This window comes from Hippocampus bargibanti, linkage group LG10 (genome assembly GCF_051943395.1).
Source record: "Hippocampus bargibanti isolate YZ-2025 linkage group LG10, ASM5194339v1, whole genome shotgun sequence".
NCBI lineage: Eukaryota > Metazoa > Chordata > Actinopteri > Syngnathiformes > Syngnathidae > Hippocampus > Hippocampus bargibanti.
The window spans coordinates 18,548,320-18,574,124 of record NC_142743.1 but is presented as its reverse complement, the minus strand read 5'-3'; the positions used below and the strand labels follow the sequence as shown (position 1 = coordinate 18,574,124).

General features: G+C 40.1%; 1 protein-coding gene across 4 annotated transcripts; it reads right to left on the bottom strand.

Moving 5' to 3' along the window:
- Positions 1–1,264: 1,264 nt before the first annotated feature.
- On the bottom strand, positions 1,265–20,793 carry kitb (KIT proto-oncogene, receptor tyrosine kinase b). Of its 4 annotated transcripts, none has more exons than XM_089007202.1 (21): positions 20,387–20,793; positions 16,284–16,559; positions 14,419–14,703; positions 13,258–13,397; positions 12,557–12,725; positions 11,118–11,307; positions 10,916–11,031; positions 10,738–10,852; positions 9,966–10,153; positions 9,467–9,573; positions 7,743–7,869; positions 7,557–7,661; positions 7,360–7,470; positions 6,679–6,817; positions 6,361–6,425; positions 6,197–6,285; positions 5,930–6,052; positions 4,947–5,058; positions 4,728–4,827; positions 3,913–4,018; positions 1,265–3,728 (listed from the first exon to the last, which is right to left on the bottom strand). In XM_089007202.1, the coding sequence occupies exons 1-21, from the start codon at positions 20,454–20,456 to the stop codon at positions 3,585–3,587; spliced, it is 2,877 nt and encodes a 958-aa protein (XP_088863328.1). In that variant the 5' UTR covers positions 20,457–20,793; the 3' UTR covers positions 1,265–3,584. The 4 variants fall into 4 exon arrangements, with proteins under 4 accessions (XP_088863328.1, XP_088863327.1, XP_088863326.1 ...); XM_089007201.1 differs by having other exon boundaries at positions 6,361–6,428; positions 20,387–20,790; XM_089007200.1 differs by having other exon boundaries at positions 6,197–6,288; positions 20,387–20,789.
- Between the last annotated feature and the right edge of the window lie 5,012 nt (positions 20,794–25,805).

Below are 25,805 nucleotides of genomic sequence, written 5' to 3'. Positions count from 1 at the left end.
TGTGTGGAGAATATAGTGTCTGCTGTTCCTGAGTTGTTCTTGTATTTCTCAGGGGGAACAGTATTGGTTGCCCCTTGCGATAGCCAATCAGTTCTTGCGTTGCAGTATAAAGAAAATTTTAATATTCAAGAAACTTTCCTCACCGGTTGGGCTGAGTATTCTGGAAGCCCGTGTGTGAGACTGCTCAACTTGAATAGGTGTGCGTGAGTAAAAAAGAGAGTGAGAAAATGTGTGTGTTTGTACAAGCATGCTAAACATGTCACTGTCAAACCATATTTTCATATGGAAATAGATGTGAGTGGAGAAAAAAAGGATGTTTTTCAACAATGCAGCGCTTGTCCCTTCCCCCTACACGCCTCACAGAGTTGTTAAATGACCGACACCCCAACACATACCACAGTAACACATCAAACTGATCTCAGATTATATTCTAGTTGCAACTTTGACTACCCACCATGTACTGTAGTAGAAATCATGTAGATCATCTTAAGCGTGTGTGCGTGTGTGTGTGTGTGTGTTTGTGAGGCATCATTCTGAAGTGTGATGCTGTCTTGTTCCTTTCTTGAGTGTGTGTCACTGATAAGCCAGCCCAAAGAATGTACAGTAGGCCTATAAGGTGTTTTTCTTATTTTTAAAAGAGACAAATGGATGTTGTTGATTATATGAAAGAAGGAAAATGTGTAAAGAAAAATATGTTTCTTGCAAAAAGAAAAAAATAGATTATAATAATGGACAGGTTTAACATTATAAAATAAGCCCTGAATATTATTTTTTTTACGAGCCCCAATCAAATTGAGGTGTTTATTTAATATTTGATGAACAAGACAAGACATTGGGTGCCCCTCGTCACAAATGTTCTACCCACAACACAAATTGGTTTCAATGCTCGTGTATTACTGTACACAAAAGACAACCGTATTCTGTGTAAAACGGTGCTATGCTTTCTTGTACTGTATGTACCCTGTGTGTATATTCCTGTGCTCCCTTTATCTATCCCAAAGTCAAATGTAATAATCAATATTTTGAAGCAAAAATGCTATTGTTATGATACCCCCCCCCCCATCCTCTCTCCTCTCTTGGTCAATTTGAAAAATAAACACAGCTGCAAATATGGTATGTGAATGACTTTCTCTTAAAAATATATATCAAAACCAATTTCACACAATTTCTGATCACTTTTTAAAAGCAAAAACAAATGAACAAAAATTAGTTTTTTGTAGTTGTAAAGTCACTTCCGCTGAGCTGACACATAAAATGGACATGGTGTTGCCTCTACCATCACTGGTACTTTCTTTATTATTACAAGTCCACAAACTGTATCAAAACCAGATTGCGCCCTCATGACACTCAGACATAACCAGTTAAAATCTAAAGGCACATCTCTGTTGTATTTACAATTCATACACACTTGACGTATCAAATGGAGAGCTCACATGGACAAATTAATTAATCACTCAGTCCTGAACCTTTGAATTAGACCCGCTCCACAAACATAAACGGTATAAAATTATTTAATATGAACAGAAAACTGTTGTCTTGATTTTTTTTTTCGTGGCCATACATCTGATGTTCCATAAGTGGTTACACCAGTCTAATATACACCTCAAATGTAAGAATTGATAACATGCAGCTTCTTTTTGTATTTGTTGTGTTCATAGGAAGCTGGTGCTTACATGCCGCTTTAAATACCGAGTGAAGACACATCACACAGTGGCTCAGACTTATTTTCAGGACAATTTGATAATTGTTGTCCCAATGATATGATGATTTGTTGGGAAAGGTTGCACATAAAACACAAAGGTGCATCAAGCAGAACATTTAGTGCCCAAAAGCAGATATTTGAGGGCTTTAGACAACAATTAGCGCTTCACTAGTACAACTACTAGTACTAGTACAATTGCAGCAGTGGGGGATACTTATGTTTATATTTTTCATGCTACGGTAGCGAACACGACACTTTGATGATGAAATCAAAACAACTGGCCAACCTTTCCCCCCCTACCAACCCTAAAAAAAAGGTCATTTAAATACTTCAAATTCAGATGCCAGGAAGTTAGCTAGGGAGCTGCTTTTAGTAAATAAAAGAATAAGTAAGCTTTCAACCTTCCTTCTTATGATACTAAACTCGGCCATAATGGATATAAAAGTAGCTGGTGGGCTCATGCCTTTACAAAGATGGCCGACTCCAGGGCTGCCACAAATCAATTGCGCCAACTGTGAAAAACATTTGTGTGGCTGCTTGTTCGTAATATATTTTTGTGGTAATACACACTGGACCTAAATAATCCAACCAGTCTCACTTTGACAGAAAGTATATATAAAAATAAATAAAATAAATGATTTCGTCTTTATCTTATGGTGGCGCGTGACCTACGTCACCGGAAGTTGTTAGTGCTCACCAACATTCAATTGCATCTTGTGATGAGAGTTCGTCCCTTAATTCGTTTGTCGTTATATGTATCTTAATTCCGAATTTCTTTCATGTACAATTTACCGAGGAGACAACAGGCAACGAATGGAATTTGAAGGGCCGAGAGAAGCATTTAAAAACGGTACGTGTGAGCTACGACAGTTAACAGGCTGTCAAAGTCGCATGCCTCCGTGTCAAGCTGTTGCTCATCTTGACATACGTGTGCCCGTGTGTGTGTATGCGCGCGCGCGGTAACGGGTCGGTCGTGGGGGGTTGGCTGATCGATAAAAGTAGATCTTGAGTCAAAAACGTTTGGCACCCCTGGCCGAGCCTGACAGAAAGGAATCTGTCGTCAACAACAATTATTTAAAAAAGCATTATCACAGGAGGGGCATGTCACTGACCACCCTTAACCCTGACGCTGTTGTACACAATGGGTGCGTTGTTAATGCTCGAGTCTCAGTTGTTTTTTTTGTCCAAGGGCGCTTGTGTGCACTTGTAAGTTGTAACCTACCGTGCAAATCAATGGGAGATAACAGAGCTGTGCAGGATGTATCGGTGAACCGGTAGTAGGAAAATCTAAACATAAGGAACATCATATTATTTGATAATTGCACTGGAATTATACTGTTGCATGCCAATGGAGTTTGAAAGTAAAAGTTGAATTGTGAAATTTGTCGCACACATTTTTAAGTATATGACTTTCACTATGTTGATGATATCGAATAAAAATAAAAAGACATGTATGTAAAATCTGTTTAAAGTGAAGACAAATAATTTCTCCACATATTTCCTTCCAGCATAAAACAAATGTATTTTGCATGTAACATGGAGTAGACAAATCAATTTGTTTTCGCGGGCCAATTTAAGAAACATGAATGGATGCGATCTGATCCCTGGGGCCTTGAGTTTGACACCTGTGATTGAAATCATGTATTCAGCCCACTCCTGTGAGAATTTAGTAGGATTCAGTTACCAAAGTAGTTTTACTAGCATAAAACAAAACCTCAAACATCTTTGAAATCATGGCAAAAATGTAGAATTCCTCTCGCAAAATATAGCAGTTTCAGAATGTGTTTTTGCAGGACTCGCTCAGGACATGCAGCTGAAGATGCCTCCGGTTCAAATGTAAGGTGGAACCTTTTTGTATGATTTTCTTCTTGTGAGGAGTGTTTCAGACATAGTCCATGAAGACGTCTGCGGTACTCTGCAGTAAAGGCTGGTTGGGAGCCGTGGTGCTGCACACGGAGCTCAGCCTCCGCGATTGAGCCCTCAGATGGTCAGAGGGACCTGCGGCATTGCTCAGCCTCAGATAAACCTAAGAAATGACAGCTACATAAGTTTCATTTGGGAATCCCACACACAACAACAAGGAAAACAAACTCCCATTGGACATTCCGGCATTCTGAATAAGTGGAAATATAATGTACAAAGAATCACAAGGGGAAAAAACATGTGATATTAGAAGACAATCCAAATCATTCATGGTTTGCTCTACTTACATTCCGGGTATTTTCTGACAGAAGAAGCTCTGTCCTCTCGACCAGTTTTCTGAAAGAGGGTCTTTTTAAAGGGTCCTGATTCCAGCATGAGAGCATCATGTCATACCTGGAGGGGAATCCAGTCTTACATTTAGTTGACTTATTTGAGTTATACAAGCCAATCGTAAAAATGTCTAACGTCCATCCACTTTCTCATCCACTTATTCTCACAAGGGTCGTAGGGTGTGCTGGAGTCGACGGGGGACACCCTGAACTGTTTGACAGCCAATCACATGGCACACAGAGAGAAAACAACCATCCGAGCTCACACTCATGCATAGTTACAATTTAGACTGTTCCAGTAATCTGCTATGCATTTTATGTCTGCCTTATAATGTGGAGTTTGATTATACGCCCTCTTCCTGTCTGGAGTTTGCTGGTTCTCTTCATGCCTGCGTGGGTTTTCTCTGGCTTCTCTGCTTTCACCCCACATTCCAAAAACATGCATGGTAGGTTAGAGCAAGACTCTAAAAGGACCCTTGGTGTGAGTGTGAATGGTTGTTTGTCTAGATGCCCTTGTGTTTGGGTGGCAACCAGTTCAAGGTACTGTATACCCGGAAATGTCCGCCGATGGCTGGGATAGGCTTCAATATGCCCGTGTTCTGGATGAAAATCATTTTGGGAATACAGATATCATGGAAAAATGATGTCAAATGACACATCAGATGAGTGTTGTGTTTACAAGGAGTAGCATGTGACTTGGCAGTGACGTGCTCTACCAGTGCTGTCTTTTTACGGATCATGACACCCACCCACACAAACACACACACACTTACATCTCAATGGGAGCAAACTCTGGCTTTCTCATTCTATGGCCTTCTTGAATCAGTCGATAAAACGTTGAGCCCACCTGCATCCCAGGATACGGACTGTTACCTGCATCACATACATTGGATGTGTTCCAAAGTTCGTCTACCCACATAGCGAATAATACCGTGGGCATTCTACAACTGATTGAGATGGTGTTTCTGAAGTCATCGCTGTCAATTGTTTACCCAGTGAGAAGATTTCCCAAAGCAAGATGCCATAGGACCACACGTCACTCTCAAATGTGTAGACACAATCAAAAATGCTCTCCGGAGACATCCACTTGACTGGAAGACGTGCCTGCATGGATAAAAGGACACATGTCATTCGCAATATGGTATCCCCCCCGACCCTTTGGTTCAGTCAATTCAATGTACATTTCTCCACTGCGAGACAAATAAAGGTAAATCCAATCCAGATCCAATCCAATTCTTCCATTCTAGTGATATTTATAAATCGTTGTAGAATTTTTTTTTTACTACAACCTTTGTGTAGAATTCTCTATTTTTTGAAGGTTTTACAATTTATTTGTAATTTTTTTGCTATTTTTTCTTCTTTCAAAAAGGACGCGGAGACAAGAAATAATAGTGGTGGGGTTATGAAGTAAAATATTCGCTATATAGCGATCTAGCTAGCTATCTAGCTATTCGCTACCTATTAGCTAGCTAGCTAGCTGGCTTTCTATCTATTTAAGTTACTTCAGGGTTGAATGAACGCTGGCGCGTGTGGCTACTGCAGCTCACCAACAGAATCCTGTGACTGTAAAGTGACCTTGAGAGTTTTTAAAGGCGCTTATAAATGAAATGTATTATTATTATTAAAATAAATAGTAGGAAAGGATGAATTCCTGACAAGTGAATCGTCTGACCACATCGCCCACAAATTAGGATGCCCATTTTCATGTAAAATATTCTCTTATGGTTGTCATCATTAGGGTCACGGTCGAGCTGGCGTGGAACCGATCTACCTTTGGGAAGGAATACACTCTGGACTCATCGCAAGCCAATGGCAAGTCACAAACAGACAAACAAACTTAAATTAAAACTATAACCCGTGTGCTATTTGCAAAAAAAAAAACCCTCAAAAGGCACAGGCAAACAGACAACAATCAACAACCAAGAATCTGATGGTAGGAGAAAGACTGAAAGAGTGGCGGCAGTGCTAAACTCACATTGCCGCGGAGTACGTAGCTGGAATCAGTGGTGATGTCCCGTGCCAAACCAAAGTCACAGATCTTGGCCACTCTACCATGAGTTAAAAGAACATTTCTGGCTGCCAGGTCCCTGTGGATGCACTGCACCAACATAACAAAAAACACGGATGTATGTCTATTTACTTTGGAACTAGTTCTGGTCGTGACGAATCATTAGCTGGTATATGTGTACCTAATGTAATGGCAAGTGATTCAATCACAAGCGTTGTGAACTGTCAGACTTACATTCTTCGATGTGATGTACTCCATCCCTTTGGCTGCTTGGTAGGAGAAGCTCAAAAGATCTTCAGCGGCCAATGAAAGCTCATCTGTATCTTCTAAAACAAAGCGGACATGAGATTACTTATATAAACGAGTCACCGTGTGCCGTCGTTGCTGCAGAGTTTCACCTGATTGCGAGGATCTTTCTTTGTCCGTGGAACGCATGGCCATATATTCGCGACCAGTCACTTCACTGCTGCACACACATAACAGTCATGTGATGAACCGTCTATGAAAAACATGTAGATATAGCTAGCTAGCTAGATAGGTGGGTGGATGGATAGATAGATAGATAGATAGATAGATAGATAGATAGATAGATAGATAGATAGATAGATAGATAGATAGATAGATAGATAGATAGATAGATAGATAGATAGATAGATAGATAGAGACAAATAGACAGAGACAAATAGACAGACAGATGATTCAAGGTGCAAGATTACCTCGTAGGCTCTGTTTGCTGGGACACGTTGCGATAGTAACCGTTGCCTGTTTGGGAATTTAAGAAGGACTCTCTTTTTCTGCGAAGGAAGTTGAGGAGGTCGCCATAGCAACAGTATTCGGTGATCACTAAAACTGGACCTGGAAGGAGTGGAGGGATTTCGTACAATAAATTTGATTACAATCCGAGTATGGAGATGCTGTTTGTGATCGTAAATAGTTCATTTGCACTTCAGTCCACCCGATAGGCAAGGTGGGATAATATGAACGCTGTGTGCTAAAGGCCCGATATTTTCAGTCTAGTCAGTATTCAATCGCTTTAAATGAGGACTTTTTGTGCCAAGTGTCTTTTCTACTTATTTGGTTTCCATCAAGATGCTGCAGAGTGGTCGATTTCAAGGCTCAGACAGCTGGAGAGTCCTCCGTTTTACTGCATTCAATCAGCTTCTTGTCAGGGTTGTCTGCCATTGACTTGACCGTTCAATATCTGATTTCTATTAAAAGCATAATAACTGTCTTGAATTGCAGCAAGTCAGTGGTTTTTTTTAACACCGCCTGAGTCAACCATAAAATAATCAATAATTAGTCTAGCAAAAGCATCGGAAAGATGATTTAAAAAGTGCAGCAAGACAATGAAAACTTAATTCGACTCTCCACTCTCTTTGTTTTAATGTTCTTCTCACCTCCAACCGTGCAGGCTCCCAGCAGGTTGACGATGTTCATGTGGTTGCCGAGGTAACTGAGAACCTTCAGCTCTGACATCAGCGCCTCCTTCTCCGTGGCGTGAGCGTTGTCTGCGATGGCATGGAAGACATTTGACGGCTCATGTTGCGTTTCATAGACCAAGGTAGGAAAAAAAATCAAAATAAAAGACACTTACGTTTGAGCATCTTGACGGCGACAGTCGTGACAGTGTCAGCTGAGTTCAGTCCATACGCCGTGGCTCTCACCACTTTTCCGAAAGCTCCAGAACCCAGAGTTTTACCTGTGTGTTCATGCAGGTAAACTTTGTAGGCAGTCTAGCGATTACACAAATTTGTATAAACTCACATGTTAACCGTCATACCAAAACGTAGCTTCTGCCGAGGAAACTCCCATTTGGAGTCGTAGGGAAGCTGGGTGGGGTCAAAGTAAATGTAGTTGTTTCCGTGGATACTCTCGATGACCTTCCACTGGATTTGGAATTTCGGTTTCTGTTTTAGTGGAGGGATGAGGAGATGCAGATTATTATCGACAAAAGAGATCCTGAAGTTTAAAAGTATGGTGCGGATCCAAATTCGACAGATGGGTTTTAGGACTGTGCTTTATATACTTTTGCAGTTGTCTGAAAATCGGATTCATTTTGAAATACAAATCATGTGGTTGATTTCTTTTATTGTACCTAATATTACATCCAATAATTGTGTGTTTGTTCGGTCTCCCAAAATTGCTACTCCATACTTGCTCTTTTCAATGCTGATGTAGGCCAATTATCTCCGAGCCTGAGTCATCCGCAGTGGAATAAGAACAAGATGTCATCTTGCCTTATACGTGTGTCAATTGAATTTCTCTAATGGTTTACTGAGTCATTTCACCTTAATTAAAACATATTCATAGGAAAAAAAGATGAAAATCGAGACATGACTCATCAAGGGATGAGCGCTTTTTGCAAGTCATTTCTATCGATGAGAAGGTTTCTTCAGCTGTCATCTGTACATTTTTTGAAGGTGTTGGACGTTTCGCCTCCTATCCAAGAGGCTTCGTCAGCGAACTAAAGTCTTACCGGTCGTCATTTCTAATGCTGTTTATGTTTTGTGACGTAGCATGACTGATCAAAGCCAATCAGTAGGATATGTAAATGCATTCCGTTTACAATTTTCACCCTTTCGGGGACAGCGGTTACAGCAGTGGACATTTTATCGTGTTACAGGGTGCCTGAAAGGGTTACTCAAACTGGATTTTTAAAAATCTGTTGTATTGTGGTGTGATTAGTGTGTGTTGGGAGGGCAGGTGAACTCTCAGGCGGAAGATTGTGAGATTTACAGACAAAAGAACGAAAAAGGATTAGGGATCAGTTTAAAAAAAAGTTTCATGGACACCTACACTCAAATGCATTTTAGTCCATCATTCGTCACCGACCTAGGCACCTGTCAGTCAGAATTTAATGATGAAATAAAATGTTATTTTAACTGTGCTTCCGTCATCACTTTTGTACGGAAGAGGATTAGGGCCAAGAAGAAAAAAATAAGGGTGGCAAGATTTTCACTTTAATCTCACAATTGTAATTTTAAAGAGATAATTCAGATTTTAAATCCAGATTACTGATTTTAATCTCAGAATTCTCACTTTATTTTTAGAATTCTGACTACTTTAATCTCAGATTTCTGCCTTTAAAGTGAACATTCTAACTTTAATCTCAGAATTCTCACTTTATTCTCAGAATTCTCACGTTATTCCCAGAATTCTGATTTTAATCTCAGAATTCTGATTTTAAAGTGAGAATTCTGTGATTAAAATGAGAATTCTCACTTTAAAATCATCAGAATTCTGAGATTAAAGTGAGAATCTTGCCAACCTTTTTTTTCTTCAGTGGCCCTAATCCTCTTCCACAGATGGCAGTGATGACAGACGTCTGGTTAAATTAACATGACAGAATGACTGAGGATTCCACTTTGGTTTGGGATGAAATATTGACCAATTTAACAATAACGGACAGGTGCTTTAAACTAGTGACGAATGAAGAACGATGAACCGTCAAAATGTTTTTAATTGGCCTCCTAAATTAATTCATTATTAATTTCCCTCTCTTACCTGCATGTACTTATAGAGCAGCACTACCAGGATGAGGCAGAGGAAGGCGCCAGTAGCAACCATGCCAGTTAGAAGTGGGGTGAACAGTTTATGCGGGATAAGTCGCTCTGTTCAGGGACAAAGCCATCATTAGGAGTTACACCTTCACACGTAACACATGGCCCCAAACGACCCCGCAGGATTAAAACAGGCAGCTGCAGCGGTGGCGTTTGTTTGTATGTCTCGGATTAGCGTACTGACACCATCTAATCCTAGCCTACATTGTCAGCATATGTTAATCTCGTTCCATCTGCAGTCAGTAACAACACACCTGAGGTCAAAGGACACACACTCCGATTCTTGTGGAAGGGTTGGATTTTGTATATGCCTTCTTTAGTGGAATGGGTTGAGATTTCTCCACTGTGAACAACATCCACACAACCATCAGCTAATATTTTGTGTGTGTGAATGTGTGTGTGCGTCTGTGTGTGTGTGGATATAGAAATTAACAATGTAGTACCACTGATGGAGAAGAGCGTGTAAGCTTCCTCCTGCTCTGTAGATGCCACACACTCCAGCGTATGATAGTGGCCATATTCCTTGCTGATGTTCAGTCGGCTCTCCACCTCGCTCTTACTAAAGGTGGACTCTGTCACCATGGCAACATCCGCAGTATCCCATTGGGTAGCGTTGGGTAGGTGTGAGCACCTGAGAAGAGGTCATACCTGTCTATTGCGCTCCACTTACGGCAATATGGAAAATTGTGATTGTTTGTGGATTTGACAGGTTGTAGGTGATATAATATAGTCATTTTAAAATTTTGTTATACTTCTCACCCTAACCTAATTTTCCAAACATAAACTTATTACATATTTTACATAAACTAATTACATATTTTACATGACATATTTTTCAAAAAGACTCATGGAATGAAACTACTTCAGAAAATTGAACAAAGAAGTTAGTTTTATGGAACTAAGCCACTTGGTACTTCACTAACATTGTTAACCTTACAAATCTTAGCTAGCCTTTGTTAGCCATAATTTGTTAGCATTGCGACAGACATAACAACTACGTCACTAGCTTTTGCCATGATCTTCATTTTCAGAAATAGTTGGTTACCTCTCAGCAAGTTTCACTTTTGTTACATTTCTAGCAGGGAACATATGGATAGAACAAAATTAAGGAGGCTACGATTATTCTATACTGGCAGAATATGACATTTTATACTGAATATGTAGCAAATATTGATGTGGTTAGTTATTAGTTGGGTACGTGATGTACTGTATTACCTTGTATGAGGAATGTCACAGATGTACCAGGTGATTTTTGGAATTGGGTGGCCGGCGGCGACACACCGCACCTGACCATCAACTGGCCCTTCTTGTGCGATGATGACAGGTTTACCTTGTGAGTATAGATCATAATTAGATGCTTAAACTCTTAGAAACAGTGTTAATGTTGACTTACTGTTGACATATACGTGAAATAGATGGTCGACGGATGCGTCTTCATGACTGGCTGAGAATTTATAGACGCCACCCTCTGAGCCAAGGACCCTTACTAGTTTTAGCTCGCTCATGAACCTAAATGTAATGTCACATGAAATGTATTACGATGTGCAGGTGTGTGCACTTTACTTTGGAATCAACCTAAATGATACAAATGTTACCTGTATTTGTGTTGGTGTATAGTGATCACATGCTCTGTGGTATTGAGTAGTTGTTTGTCATTGTAAAACCAAGAAAGAACGTCGGGTGATGGATAGGCCTCGAAATCAACTCTGAGATTCAGGCTCTCCGCCTCGCGGACGCCGGCCTGGATGGGACTTGGGCGGCTTAACATGGTAATGAAACCTCTTTCTGCACAACACACAGAACAAATACAGACTTGCTCATTTGGCAACAACTTGAATATTTGGTTTGCTGTGTGAATGCTGAGAGATTGGCAAGTTGGAGTCCAATCAAATGACACTGATTGAATACGTACCGTACTCTGTTTGCAGCCCCCGTAAACAGCATATTTGCATTGCATGTGGTGATTGCTAATATTAATTATTAATTGATTTTGTAAGACTGACTAACTCCACATTTACGCACAATTTGTAAAAGGAATAGCGCTTTCTGGTGTCACAGTTGTATCTTGCCGCGCATACAAAAGCAGGCTGTAATCATATATGCTAACCCTCAACAGGCACCACAAACATGACACTCAGTAATTAGCTAGCTAGCTTTCTATCCGAGTTACTTAGCTATCTATTAGCTAGCTAGCTTTCTATCTGAGTTACTTCCAGGTTGAGTGAAGGCCTAGCTATCTATCTGTTAGCTATCTATTAGCTAGCTAGCTTTCTAGCCAAGTTACTTCCGGGTTTATTGAACTCTGGCGCGTGTGGCTGCCGCTGCTCACCCACAGAAAAACCTATCCTGTGACTGTAAAGTGACCGTGAGAGTTTTGAAAGGCGCTTATAAATTAAATGTATTATTATTATATACAACCATGTTTGATTAATTAAAGAGAGCAGTTCACTTTTTTGATTCCATTTTAAATGTACCGTTCAACTTCAGGCTTTTGAGCCCAGTTAACGGAGTACAATAAAACCTGCTAACGCTGTATTTGGAGACATTTTTTTGTTTGTTCTGTCAAGGCACCACCTTACTTGTCAACAATTTCGGTCCTAACATGTCCACATACCCAGAATATGTTATGAGTGCACTTTAAGAAACTTGGAAATGTCGGCTTAGGATGGTGCTTCGGGGCCATGATTTGAATAGCATGCAAATGAAGAACTTTTAAGCTATAAGGTTTAGTTTATTTTTGACTGTAAGAAGTCTACAGTCTATATACAGTGGATACAATTTGGAATCTGTAGAGAACAAGTGTCCGCTGATGCACAGTTTAGAAAGATCGAATGGATGAGATTATATGGCTAGTTGTTGGGCACGGTGACATTAACCTTTCAAATAGCTCCATTGTAGTTTAAAGTTTCCATTTTGTATAGTAGAGTATGATCTATTTTATCGATTTATCGGCTGATCCCTCCATAACTAGATCCAATGATGTCACGCCATCTCGGTCGACACACTGTTCACATTCAGTACTTGAATTGCTTACCGCGGACATCCAAGTGGAGTGCCGTGGAGCTTCCACCTCTCTCGTTGTGGGCCGAGCAGCGGTACGTCCCCGAATCTGTTCGCTTCACATGGTCTATCGAGAGCCGGGAGCCCCGTCGGTAACCTCGTGAGCCGGATAGGATGTGTGAGTTGTGGGCTTCTTTTGGATGCTGGAAGCAGTAAACCACGAAAAAATTAAGTGTTGCTTTGTCTTACCATTATATAATTGTTTTAACCAATATTGAAGTTCTTTTTTCCCCTTGCAAAACTTTGATATAAATTGACCTTTGGGTAATCCATTAAAGTTGTTGAAGACTTGATGCCTGACCTAATGATATTCCCATTGGGCGTTCCTGACTTGTTGCATTATTTGTGAATGTGATGGATGTGACCTTTTATCATCAAAATTGAATTACTCTCTTGACATTGAATGATTCGAATGATGCCTTGGGTCATTTTGAAGAAACTCAAAAGCATTATTGTAGTTTTCAGGACATTAATATGGAACTGAGGTGCATTGGAAATAGATGTTGTGTGGCATTTTTGGGGGTCATCCAAAATTTCCAACGATCATACTTCACAATTTAAGTCTGTTATCATGTATCGCATACAAAATAAGACAAATGGGAAAGTCATAAGCCAATTTTGAGAAACGACAAGCCTATTAATGAAACAACACAACATGGTTGACATAAAACTCACTGCTGTTGACGGATAGTCCCACTTGACGTTAAAGTCCGGGTTGACATTGGAGGAGCTACAAGTAAGCTCAAACTTCTCTCCCTTTCGTAAGATAACCTTGTCCCTCTTGGACAATGTGATGACGGGAAGTACCTCCGGAACTGCAGAAAGAAACGCAAAAGCAAATTAAAAAAAATATCAAAAAGGCATATTGAAAAAAATTCATTGGGATTCCTTGTGCCTTTTGTTCCGAATGTGTAATTATTGGATTGATAAATATAACCTATCTGAATTTTGCAATCAACTAAGAGAGTCATTGCTGTTTGTTCATTAGAAACGAAATGAACACACATGCACGAACACGCATTTATATTTGCATATCCGTAGCCTGAGGCACACATAAATTGCGTGATTTACTGCTTTCCATAAATGTCACCGACGTAACAGACAGTTATGTTTGACAAAGGTAGCCATAACTCTATTTTGCATAAATGCCACCTTCGTGCACTGTTACAAAGCTTTGTTCCGCGTGATGTTCTGCTAATCCCCGTGTCCTTCACCACAACCACATTTCACTCCCTCTGTAAAACACTCAAAAAAGGAGACCAATAACTCTGCCCAGCCTTGTCTTTGATTGGACATTGGGATTCTGTGCAGGGATGAATGCAAAACATCAAGGTCAGCCCTTCGTTAGACTGCGACATTTAATACTGAGGAAAATTTTCAATATTACTTTGGGTAATTTTACAAGATTGTCAATAATGGTCAAGCTCTGCATTTTTGGTTCTGAACAAGGATCAGCGTTAGATAGATAGAATAGATAGTATATATATTTTTGTTGTCAATGAAGCAGCAAAAAATGGTGTGTGTGTGTGTGTGTTTTTACTTTGACAAACCTATAAGTAAACACAAATAGATCAACACATAAATAGATGAATAAATAAATAGAGAAAAAAATTAATGAATGAACGAATAAATGAATGAATAAATAAATTGGTGGGTGGATGGATGGATGGGTGGGTGGGTGGTTCGTGGATGGATAGGTAGGTAGATAGAGATAGATAGATAGATAGATAGATAGATAGATCCTCCCGCACATTCACACCACCAAACAATGAACAATTGTACATTAGTACAGCAATTGTCAGGAAAACCGTTAGACGACATTAGAAACGTGTTTACCGAGCCGCACGTCCACGGTGTACTGACTCGATGTCACTTGATGTGATCCGAGCTGTCCCACGCAGACGTAGCAGCCTTCAAACTCCTTGCTTGTATTGCTGATGATGACGCCTTGCTCGTGGTGGGTCCAGTAGCTCATGGCGGAGGGTAAAGGCCGTCCATCACATGTTTGCAAGGCCAGTAACGTGACGTCCGGGTTGGTCACAAGGCAGGGAATGGTGCAGTTCTCGCCAGCGCGCACCAAGATGACGTTGACCATGGTGCGCTGGAAAGCACTGACAGGGTCTGTAAAATGTGGAGAGTATACGGCCATGTTTTTTTTTCCTGCAAGAGTTTTTTTCCTATCCAAAAGCAGCTAATCCTTTTTATTTACTTTTATGGCCTTTTTTTTCAAAACGACATTGGATTGGCTCACCTTGATCAGATACCATATTTTCTGGTGTAAAAGGCGCACCCAGAAGCCTTTATAAATGAAATGGATCTTCAAAAGACTACTTAGCGTCTTATACGCAGGTGTGCCTTATATGTGAGGTAATATTGAGCCACAACATGTCTTGCAACTACTGTCAGCAGCCGCTGACTCCATTTCCCCCTGTAGAAGAAGTAGTGCCCCCTCTACTGTGGCACCTTATATTTGGAAAAAAAATACATATTTATATACTGTATTATATTCTGAAAACTTTTTTTTCATTCATTGAAGGTGCGCCTTATACTCTGCTGCGCCTTATATATGGAAAAGGTTTGATGAGGTTGGCTTTGCTGCTGTGAAATGTAAATTTCTCCACTGTGAGACTAATAAAGGCAAATCCAATCCAATCCAATAGTACACCATTCATTGGGGGTGCGCCTTATATGCCGGACAATACGGTACATTTTCAATATTTAACACCGTGGGCTACTAGCAATTCCCAAAACAAAGTGTTTGTTTAATATTTTTTGAGACAAAACAAAAATATCAAACATCCATTCAGTGTCTGAAACTCATGACAAAAAGTTAGCGGACACCAGGGCTGACAACTCTGAAAACTTGCTTGCCCGGCCATAAATTTGCCTGCCCCATTTTTCACAACTTGAACCACAATAAGACGACTAATCGACTAATACAGTCACGGTATAGTCCGAAGCACATGCTTCGGACTATACCGTGACTGTAAAGTGTACTTGAGAGTTTTGAAAGGCGCTTAGAAAGAGGAGTCCCCGTGGCTTGTAGCAATTTGCTTTATTGTATAAAACAAACATTTCATTTGAAAAAAATCTTGTTTTTTTTCTTGTAGTTTTCGGCCACCCGGGCCGAGACGTTTTGAAAGTTGTACGCCCGTCGTAAAAGTAGTACGCCCCGGGCCTCCGGGCAGACGTTATTTCAAACACTGATCCATTTCTCTTTATGATTTCTTTTATGAACTGTCATCTGAGCCATAACAAATAATAAATATCCATTAACATTCATGACATTATGGGTGCTTGAAAATAAGAAAAAGGCTAAAAGTCAGTCAAGAAAACAAACAAAATATACTGTATGCACAACTATGATTTATTGACCAATGTTTGCTACATACATTTCCCCCTTGAAAGCCACATTGAAATTCTACCCTGTTGGGATCTAAATAATAGACCTTTCTTTGTTTATTTTTCAGCTACTCATGTCCTCCTGAATAGTTTTGAACAAGACAAACTTAAATTAAATCTGGATTCAAACTTCCATTGCATTCCACCTAATCCGATTTCAAAATCCTCGGAACAACTGGCCTCACGACTATTTGAACACAAGTCGAATTAGTTTTAATTTGGGTAGCGTCAATTCATAACAAAAGTGATCTCAAGAAAGTGATGCGTAACCACACCTCTCCATCGCCTCCGCCACCCACCTTTCACGTAGACGTAGATAGACGTACTCTCCAGTGTACTGTTATTGACGCACACGTAGCGGCCCATGTGGTAGCCCAGCACGACGGGCACCTTGACAACAGCCGCACCCCCCTCCTCCGCTTCCCCCTCTAGTCTGCGAGCGTTCTCCCTCTGCCACCTCAACCTGGATGTGGCGCCAGACGTTGTGGCATTGTCATGACAATAGAGCTCCAGCCTCCCTCGCTTGGGAATGACGACGTGAGGCCCACTGGGGGAGATGATGGGCTTGCACCAAACTGGAACAAAAGACAAAAAAAGTAGTCTTAATGTGGACAAAAGCTTTGGGATAAAGTATGCTGTTGGGATGGATAACAGCTTCTCTGAAGTGTTTACTCTCTCGTGATTTTTATTTCAGAATCAGAAAACCTTTATTCGTCCCACAATGGGGAAATTTGCAGTCCACAGCAGCAATTGCAAAGGGATGGGGTTGGGGTGGCGGTGAAAGGATAGAAAACAAGATATTCTAAGCATAACAAAATAAGAATGTCAACTGTATACTGTGCAAATGTAAATGTGCAAAAACTGTTCCATAAAAAAAAAACAATACATAGTGCAAGAATAAGAAATGCATTTTGATTCATTTTGATTCATTCAGAATGACGGTGCAAATGTGATACCATTCCAAACTGTATAGAGTATATACCGCACTACAAGGCGCACCTAAAAGTCTTTTTCATACCTGTCAACCTTGGCTAATAGCTGCCATTATAAATTATTATAATTCCCGTATAAAAGTTGTAGTACACCGTACATTATTTTGTTGTTGTAGTTATTTGAAATGATTAAAAAAAATGTATAAAATATGGGGAAACCTATAAGTTGACAGCCAGGTATGCGTTTTTTCAAAAGCTGACCATGGAAAACGTTTTCAAATATGTCATTTGTTGAAGGTGCGCCTTACTGTATAATGCAATGCATCTTATATATGGAAATTTTTTTTAACTCATTCACTGCCAGATGTGCAAAAATGTATCCACCCCAGTGCCAGGGTGTTTGTCATTTTCACTCTAATTGCAGGACCCACAGAATATTGAGTTTTAAGACTACATAAACATTCAATGCAGTGTAAGAAACCTTAGGCTCTCTTCTGTCATCAGAAAAAAAGAGTTAATTCCTAAATTATATGGGTCTGGAGTAATATGAGGTGCAAGTGTGGGCGGCTGGTCAAAAGCAATATGCTGCCTCCTCGTGGGAGGGAAAAACGTTGCCAGAGGTCTGACCAGCGCTTTATTGGTAAAGCCGCAAGAAAAACCAAAACCCGAACAAATTCGGGAATGGCGCTTTGCCTCATATTTTCAATTCCTGAATAAATTCAGGAATGGCAGTGAATGAGATAAATATGTCATTAACAGGTGCCCCTTATGCAGTGAACCTTACAGTCTGGAAAATACGGTCATTTTGTTGTTCATCTCCTTTTTTAGAGAACATTTCCTGTAGCACACGTGAAGCTCTCATGCCACTCTTAAGATCAGTTTCTTCATATTTCCATCAATGAAAGATTTAGTTTTTCGTCTGTTTAGTTTTGTGGTATCTATCAGGGATCATTTCCCATCCAATGTGGCGTTCACATTCCTCCAGTGTCTGTCTAGTTTTCGGTCCAAGTGGTCTTTTCCTTTTGGCTCTAAAACAGCTGAGATAGGCTTCAGTTCCTGCCAGGACTCGAAACCAGATATAAGTGTTCCAGAAAATTGATGCATAATTGTTCTTGATTTCCTTTATCAGATTTTGTGATCACGACACCTCTCCCTGTCCTTTCTGTGCTGTTTCTCTGCTCAGGAAGAAGCTTAGTATATGGAGCTTTTAATTTGCCCGGCAACCAAGAGCCATGTGACATGATCAAGAAAAACAAACTGTGCACTTCTGTGATGTTGCCTGCGTGATGTCTTCTAGTGGAACCGGATAAAGAAAAGAGATGTCAAAGAAAGCATCTCAGAAATTGGAATAGAGTACGCGAACTTTGTTGGTAAGTTAATTCTGACATGTTGCTTGAATAAACCCAGCCCAAGAGAACAAAGCAAAGTATAATTGTGTTAATGTGATGATTAAATAATATGTTTTGATTGGCACATATCCAATGTCATCTAACCTACATTACTCAATGGAAAAATCAATAAGCATAAGTTGCCTTTAGCAGAGTGATCACGACCTCAGGCCCCTGAGATAAATACTGTAAATGCATCTAACATTTCCAACTAAGTTTACCGCCAGAAAGTTTTCTCTGTGCCCCTCGCTTGCATTTTGGGCACCTTTTCAAGAACAGGATGTGACTGTTGTGCCTTCAGGCTGAACCAAACCAAACTCCAGAGAATCCAAACCGACACCTCTCAGAAATGTCAACATCTACTTTTCTTTCTTGTGAAAAGCAAATATTTTCCCTTTTACAAAAAGAGTCGTCGAAAGTTATGCCGACAATACCACTGTGGCTTTGTTTGCGTTCGGAGACGTCTCGTTCGTTGAGATGTTTGTTTGTCAGGCTCCGTGAAAAGTATCTTTTTGGTTTGGATGAATAATTGATTGATTTGTAACCGACTACACGTTCACACCTGTTGCCTGGCGGGAAAAGACGCCCTCCGCCCAACCTCATTCTTTCTTCTTGTCCGCCGTGGTGGTTATGCAAATGAAGATTGATATGATCTGTAAACCTGCGCTCATAGGTTGAGTTAAACCGAACCGTTTAACTCCTAACAGATTCTCAGGAACAGTGTTTGTTTACTTTACGATCGCAAACATTCAGATATATGTAGAGGAGGCAAACTAACGACTGACTATGTCATATTTAAAATGTTCCTATACTCTGAATCGAAAGCATATATATATATATTTTTTTTTTCACAAATACCAGTATATGTGCTGTTTGCGATGATATTTTGTTTAGCAATCCTATAATATTGTGCCTCCATGACTCTATTTTCCATATACTATACGGATCAACTCAAGGGCCAAGCTACAGGTTATTTGATAAAAGTCTGAAAATAATGAGTGGGATATAAAATGCCAAGAATGAGCGCACCTTTTTCCCCAGATCTTCAAGAATTTGGCGATTTTTATTTATTTGTGCCTCTTGTTAGCCTGCAAAGAATGCACAAAAAATGACTGTTTCCAGGAAACAGAAGCTTTTCATTTGGGGTTATTTTGCTGAGAATCTAGACCAGGGGTGTCAAAGTCATTTTTTGCCGCGGGCCACATTGTAGTTATGGTTTCCTCTCGAGGGCCGTTATGAATTTGGGGAACCCATTAGAATGTTTAAATCCCTTCAAATATTACATATAGAGCACACAGCAAATTAATGAATAAGTCATTTTCAAATCTGAAGTCAAGAATAATGACTTTTATTGTGGTTGACATCCAAAAATATGAAATTTTGGCTCAGATTTTAGCAATCATCATGGAATTTAACAAGTTTGATTTGCTTTCGCGGGCCGAAAAAAAATGATGTGGCGGGCCGGATTTGGCCCGCGGGCCTTGACTTTGACACCCGTGATCTAGACAAAGGTCAAAGCTATTTTTTTTCAGAATCCCCCAATTTCCCAAGAACCAATGGTTCAGTCACAAGGACACCGTTCTGGGATATGGAATTAAAGTAGGCTACCGTACTGTTTATAGTTTAATCCAAATATATTTATCATTTGGCCATTTATTATATAACCCGGTGCCATTCTTACATTCTTATGTCAAGTCTAAGTATGTCTGTGTAAGCTCTCAGTCGTACAGGAGTGGTCCATCGATGAAAAGGTTTCTTCAGCCGTCATCTGTACTTCTTTGAAGGTGTCGGACATTTCGCTTCTTATCCAAGAAACTTCGTCAGCAAACTAAAGTCTTACTGGTAGTTTAGGCCCTATATATATATCCCTACTGTCCAGACATGGCGGTGCCGGACTCTGTTATGTTAGGTCCCTGCTCTCAGGTTGGGGGGAGCAAGTCTAATTACTCCAAAAACATTTAAGCCCAAAACAAGGCCTTGCAAGAAGTACAACCGCTTCGTATATTCACATAATAATCCAACTAAATTAATTGAATAGTAAATAAGGATTTATTTTTTTTAATCAGCAGGTGTGTTCCCTACCTGTCAGCGGTAGTAAAATCAAATGTGATGCCAAAACAATCCACAGGCATGTCATGCTGAAGTTTTCCATCTTGGCTTTTCTACTCCCATGTGTTTCACGACATCTTGCGCAATCCTAATAAAACTCTAAACTGGATCCTAACGTGGCCAGAAGAGATCTAGTCTAAAGGAAGAGCTCTCTTTGAAGGATACAGCGGATAATAAAAGCCTCTCCTCCTCACTGACTCTCCTCCCTCACTTGGAGTGCCTCCTCCTCCCTGTCCCATTGGCTGGAGGCGAGCCAAAAGTGATGAGAGACACATTACTGGAAATTTGGTTGACAATTTCCAGCCCGTACACATTATTATGGGAGGAATAAGCAAAAATTGGCTTAACTGTTTTGTGTTGTGCTAATTTGTTTCGATGACTTCAAATGTGATTGCCTCTTCTCACACTTCAGTTCCGCCTGCTGTGATGAGAACTGAGAGCTCATTCTGTTACTGATGGAGGCATTTTCTGTCTTTTATAAAGTTTAAAGAGAACAATGTTCAGTTGTGGTATTTTCTTAATAAAAAGCTTATGGGGGTGATGGGGTTGCGACTCCATGGGAGATTAAATAGGTAAATAGATAAATGCGCTTGCCAAAATGTTAAGAAACTGATATATTTCGAGGTACTAACCCTAACCAGTTAATATGCACATTCACCGAACCCTTCAAATTCTAGATATCAGAATGAGAATGAGAATCAGAATTGTATGCTCCTAAATGCATTTTTTTAAAAACAAATATGTGTTTATATATAGGGTGGGAGGGAGGCATGGAGGGGGAAAGAGAGAGAGAGAGAGAGAGAGAGAGAGAGAGAGAGAGAGAGAGAGAGAGAGAGAGAGAGAGAGAGAGAGAGAGAGAGAGAGAGAGAGAGAGAGAGAGAGAGAGAGAGAGAGAGAGAGAGAGAGAGAGAGAGAGAGAGAGAGAGAGAGAGAGAGAGAAATAGTCGTTATAGATTTTTTTACTTTATGTTACTTCCGGGTTTAGTGAACACTGGCGCGTGTGGCTGCCACTGCTCACCCGCAGAAAAAATATCCTGTGACTGTAAAGTTTCCTTGAGAGTTTTGAAAGGCGCTTATAAATGACATGTATTATTATTATTATTATTATTATTATATATTATTATAAATCAAGCCATATAAATAAAAATATTTGATATAGTGTGTTCTTTACATGAGTAAACAATGCAATATGTGCCTTTTTGCCTTCAGCTCGTCAAGTCTTTTTGGATAGATAGGAACTATGCAAAAACTGTTGACTGACGCATAAAGCTGCCCCACTTTTTTCCTCCCGTGTAATGTCATGTGTCTTTACTGCAATAACAAATGCAAGTAAGAAACCAAAGGCATGCAAGAGCCTCTTGTGTGTTAAACACAAAGCTAACATCAGTCTCTTGGGCCAAATGAGCTTTTATTGGTACGCCGAGCCTCCGGGCAATGGCATGGAACAGGCACTTTATCCTGAGATGTCTCTCGAGCAGACATTGGCAACCCGCAGCTTCGGAGCCGCATGTGGCTCTTTCACCCCCCTGCTGCGGCTCCCTGCGGCTTTAGAAAATAAATAATGAGTATTTAATTTAATGTATATTATTTTAGTTCGTTCGTTTTTGAAATGTAATTCTAAATTTGAAGATTATGGTGATTATAAATAATACAAAATAAAACGTATTCAATTTTTTTCTCGCTCATAATATACGTCACAACCATCGACAGTGAACGTATATCCGGTCACAACCGCCAAATTGCGCACGATTTCTTGAATTTTTCGACCCCCAGGTAGGCTAACTATGGATAAATCTAAGAAAAGAAAAGTGTCTGAAGAAAACAGAACGTTTAATGATACGTGGGCAGATTCGTTCGCCTTCACTGCTGACGAGACGGGTTTACCTGTATGCTTAATATATAATGAGAAGTTAGCAAACAACAAAAAGTCAAATGTCGCAAGACATTTCCAGAACAAACACACAGCCTTTGCTCAAAAATATCCGGATGGAGATGAGAGAAAAAGAGCCGTTTCGGAACTGATGCGGAAGGCTGATCAGAGCAAAAATCATTTTATCAAGTGGATGAAATCTACAAATTCAGCTACATATGCTAGTTTTGTAGCCGCTCAGGAAATAGTCAGCCACGGGAATCCGTTCACAGACGGAGAATATATAAAAGAATCATTCATTAAGATGTCAGAACATCTATTCACAGACTTTAAAAACAAGAGTGAAATTGTGCAGAAAATCAGGGACATGCCCCTCTCCGCGAAGACTGTCAAAGAGTCCTGTGTGAAGATGAAGGTAACGTCATACAGCCCTGATGTGCAGAGGCTGTGCGCTGAGGTGCAGGAGCAGAAATCACATTAACCAGGTGATAAATATTGTATTTGCCATTTTGCAAATATTCTTTTTTTTTCAAATAGACATTGAGTATTATATTTGAAAGTAATCTTCAACCCAACGTCTTTTTTTTCGGAGTTTAAAATGTTTTTGTTGCGTGCGGAAATGTAATTTCGCTTCTCTGTAACAGTTCATTGATTCATAAATGCAACACACTATAGTTTGTTTATGCATATATAAAGGTAAAAAACGATGATGAAAAGATGCAGTGTTGTCTTCATTTTAAATGTCAAAAGGATTTTGTGGCTCCCAGTGTTTTCTTTTCTGTGGGAAATGGGTCCAAATGGCTCTTTGAGTCGTAAAGGTTGCCGACCCCTGCTCTAGAGTAACATGTGAGCGGACAGTGGGACAGTTGTTTTTTTTTCTTTTCTCTGTCTTACGCACATGATAAAATCCTCAATGCATCACCCCATGGCTGTTTGTGCCTTTTTGAGCTCATGACAGGAGTCTAAAAAGTGCAAAAATATACATTTAATTTCTTTTGGGCGGTTTTGGTCACTTGGATGACATATTTAATGTTTGTGACCACATCTTCTCAAAAAGGGTTTTATCTTATTTTCTCTGGAACGACTTAACCCAGTTTAATTTATTCACTGGCATTCACAAATTTATTCTGGAATTGAAAATATGATGTAGAGCGCATTCCTGAATTTGTTCGGGTTTTGTTTGTTTTATTTATTTTTTGCGTGGGAGCTGATAAAGCACTGGCCAGACCTCTGGGAATGTTTTTGCCTTCCACAAGGGGGCAGCATTGGCCTTTTGTCCATGTTAGCACTTTGTTCCAGCTGTTGTTAAAACACTATATAAATCAATATGTATTGCATTGCATTTTGGACAGCCGGCCCCATTTCAAGCTCAGATAACTCCAGACCCATATAATTTAGGAATTAACTCTTTTTTTTCTGATGAATGCATTTTTCGTATGCTGCATTGAATGTTTATGTCGTCCTAAATCTCAATATTCTTGGGGTCATGGAATTCGAGTGACAATGACAAAAACCCTCGCACTGGAGTGGACACATTTTGCCTGTCTGGCAGGGAATTAGCTAATGAAGGGGATCAATTACTTTTTTTCATTGCTCTAATGACACCACCCCCCCCCCCTACCAGTGCTGCCAAATTGACAGTTTGGTAGTGGGCAGAATAGCGAAGGGATTATGGTCATATAATCTTACACAAGTGAACCGCACTGGCAGGAGAAGGCGGAAGGGGGTTAACAAGCTCACAAGTGGACACTAACAGAGAATGTATCACTATTGAAGATGCAGTTCCCATTTCACATGTGTTAGCTCGCGAGCTAGGGCACAAGAAATAATAGTGGTGGGATTATGAAGTAAAGTATAAAATATATAGCGATCTACCTATCTAGCTCGCGAGCTATCGAGCTAGCTATGTATTACCCTGCTAGCTAGTTTTTAATCTATTTGAGTTACTTCCGGGTTAAGTGAATTCTGGCGCGTGTGGCTGCCACTGCTCACCCATAGAAAAACTGTGACTGTAAAGTGACCTTGAGGGTTTTGAAAGGCGCTTGTAAATGAACAGTATTATTATTACTATGATTATTATTACTGTATACAGCCATCAGTCATTGCCACACACACACATACACGTTTTTGCTACTTGGTGGGGACGGGGTATGCGAGGGATTTACACACACACACACACACACACACACACACACACACACACACACACACACACACACACACACAAAAGACATTACTAGCTTTCGATTATGAGTCAACTATTTGTATATTTGTTAAATTAGTATAGTAAGTAGGCAGCCAGGTGGTCGAGGGGTTAGCACGCCGACTTCACTGTGCAGAGGTACCGGGTTCAATCCGGCTTCCCTGTGTGAAATTTGCATGTTCTCTCCGTGCCCGCATGAGTTTTCCCGGGTCCTCCGGTTTCCTCCCACATTCCAAAAACATGCATGGCAGGCTGATTGAACACCCAAAATCAGGGGTGTCAAAGTCATTTTTTGCCGCGGGCCACATTGTCGTTATGATTTCCTCTCGAGGGCTGTTATGAATTTGGGGAACCCATTAGAATATTTAAATCCCTTCAAATATTACATATAGAGCACACAGCAAATTAATGAATAACTCGTTTTCAAATCTGAAGTCAAGAATAATGACTTTTGTTGTGGTTGACATCCAAAAATATGAAATTTTGGCTCAGATTTTAGCAATCATCATGGAATTTAACAAATTTGATTTGCTTTCGCGGGCCGAAAAAAATGATGTGTTGGGCCGGATTTGGCCCACGGGCCTTGACTTTGACACCTGTGCCCTAAATGGTCCCTAGGTGTGGATGTGAGTGACTGGTTCTTTGTCATTGTGTGCCCTGCGATTGACTGGTAAATGGTTCAGGGTGTCCCCTGGCTAAGCCCAAATCAGTTGAGATAAACTCCAGTAACCCCTGTGAGGATAAAGCAGATCGGAAAATGAATGAATGATTACCGTAAGTCTAAACCAGGTGCGTAATTATTGCAAAATGTCACGTTATTTATTACGTATTTTTATTATCCACCCATTATCCATGTTTATAAAAATCCATCCATCCAGGTTTACAAATCCCTCAATTCCAGCAGACTTCCAATTATACATTTTGTTTTAATATAAAAATCCATCCATCCAGGTTTACAAATCCCTCAATTCCAGCAGACTTCCAATTATACATTTTGTTTTAATAACCTATTTTACAAAACAAATGCTACTAAACCCTTGTCATTGTCCAGCTGGAAAGCATCTGCTGAGTGATGTGCATCGAAACAAAAGGAATGGTGTCAAAGTACAACACACCTGATCGGACTGAGCATGTGCCTCTTGTCTCTTTGAGGATGACACTGCGTGTTATTCTTCATGAGGACCGTCCCACATGCGGCATCCATTTTCATTGTGTTCACATGTCACTCGAGAGGTTTATTTGCCTTTGCTTATTTCATTATTTATAACTGAGGTAAACATCTAAAGCAGATCTGGGCTGAGTCACCCTGACTTAGCGGT

Coding starts and splice junctions, on each gene's coding strand:
- kitb (XM_089007199.1), bottom strand. CDS start 20,456: ATGGAAAACTTCAGCATGACATGCCTGTGGATTGTTTTGGCATCACAT. Junction 9,574..9,965: donor CACGCTCTTCTCCATCAGTG/GTACTACATTGT, acceptor GTCCCTGAACAG/AGCGACTTATCCCGCATAAA. Junction 7,662..7,742: donor TCGGCAGAAGCTACGTTTTG/GTATGACGGTTA, acceptor ATGAACACACAG/GTAAAACTCTGGGTTCTGGA.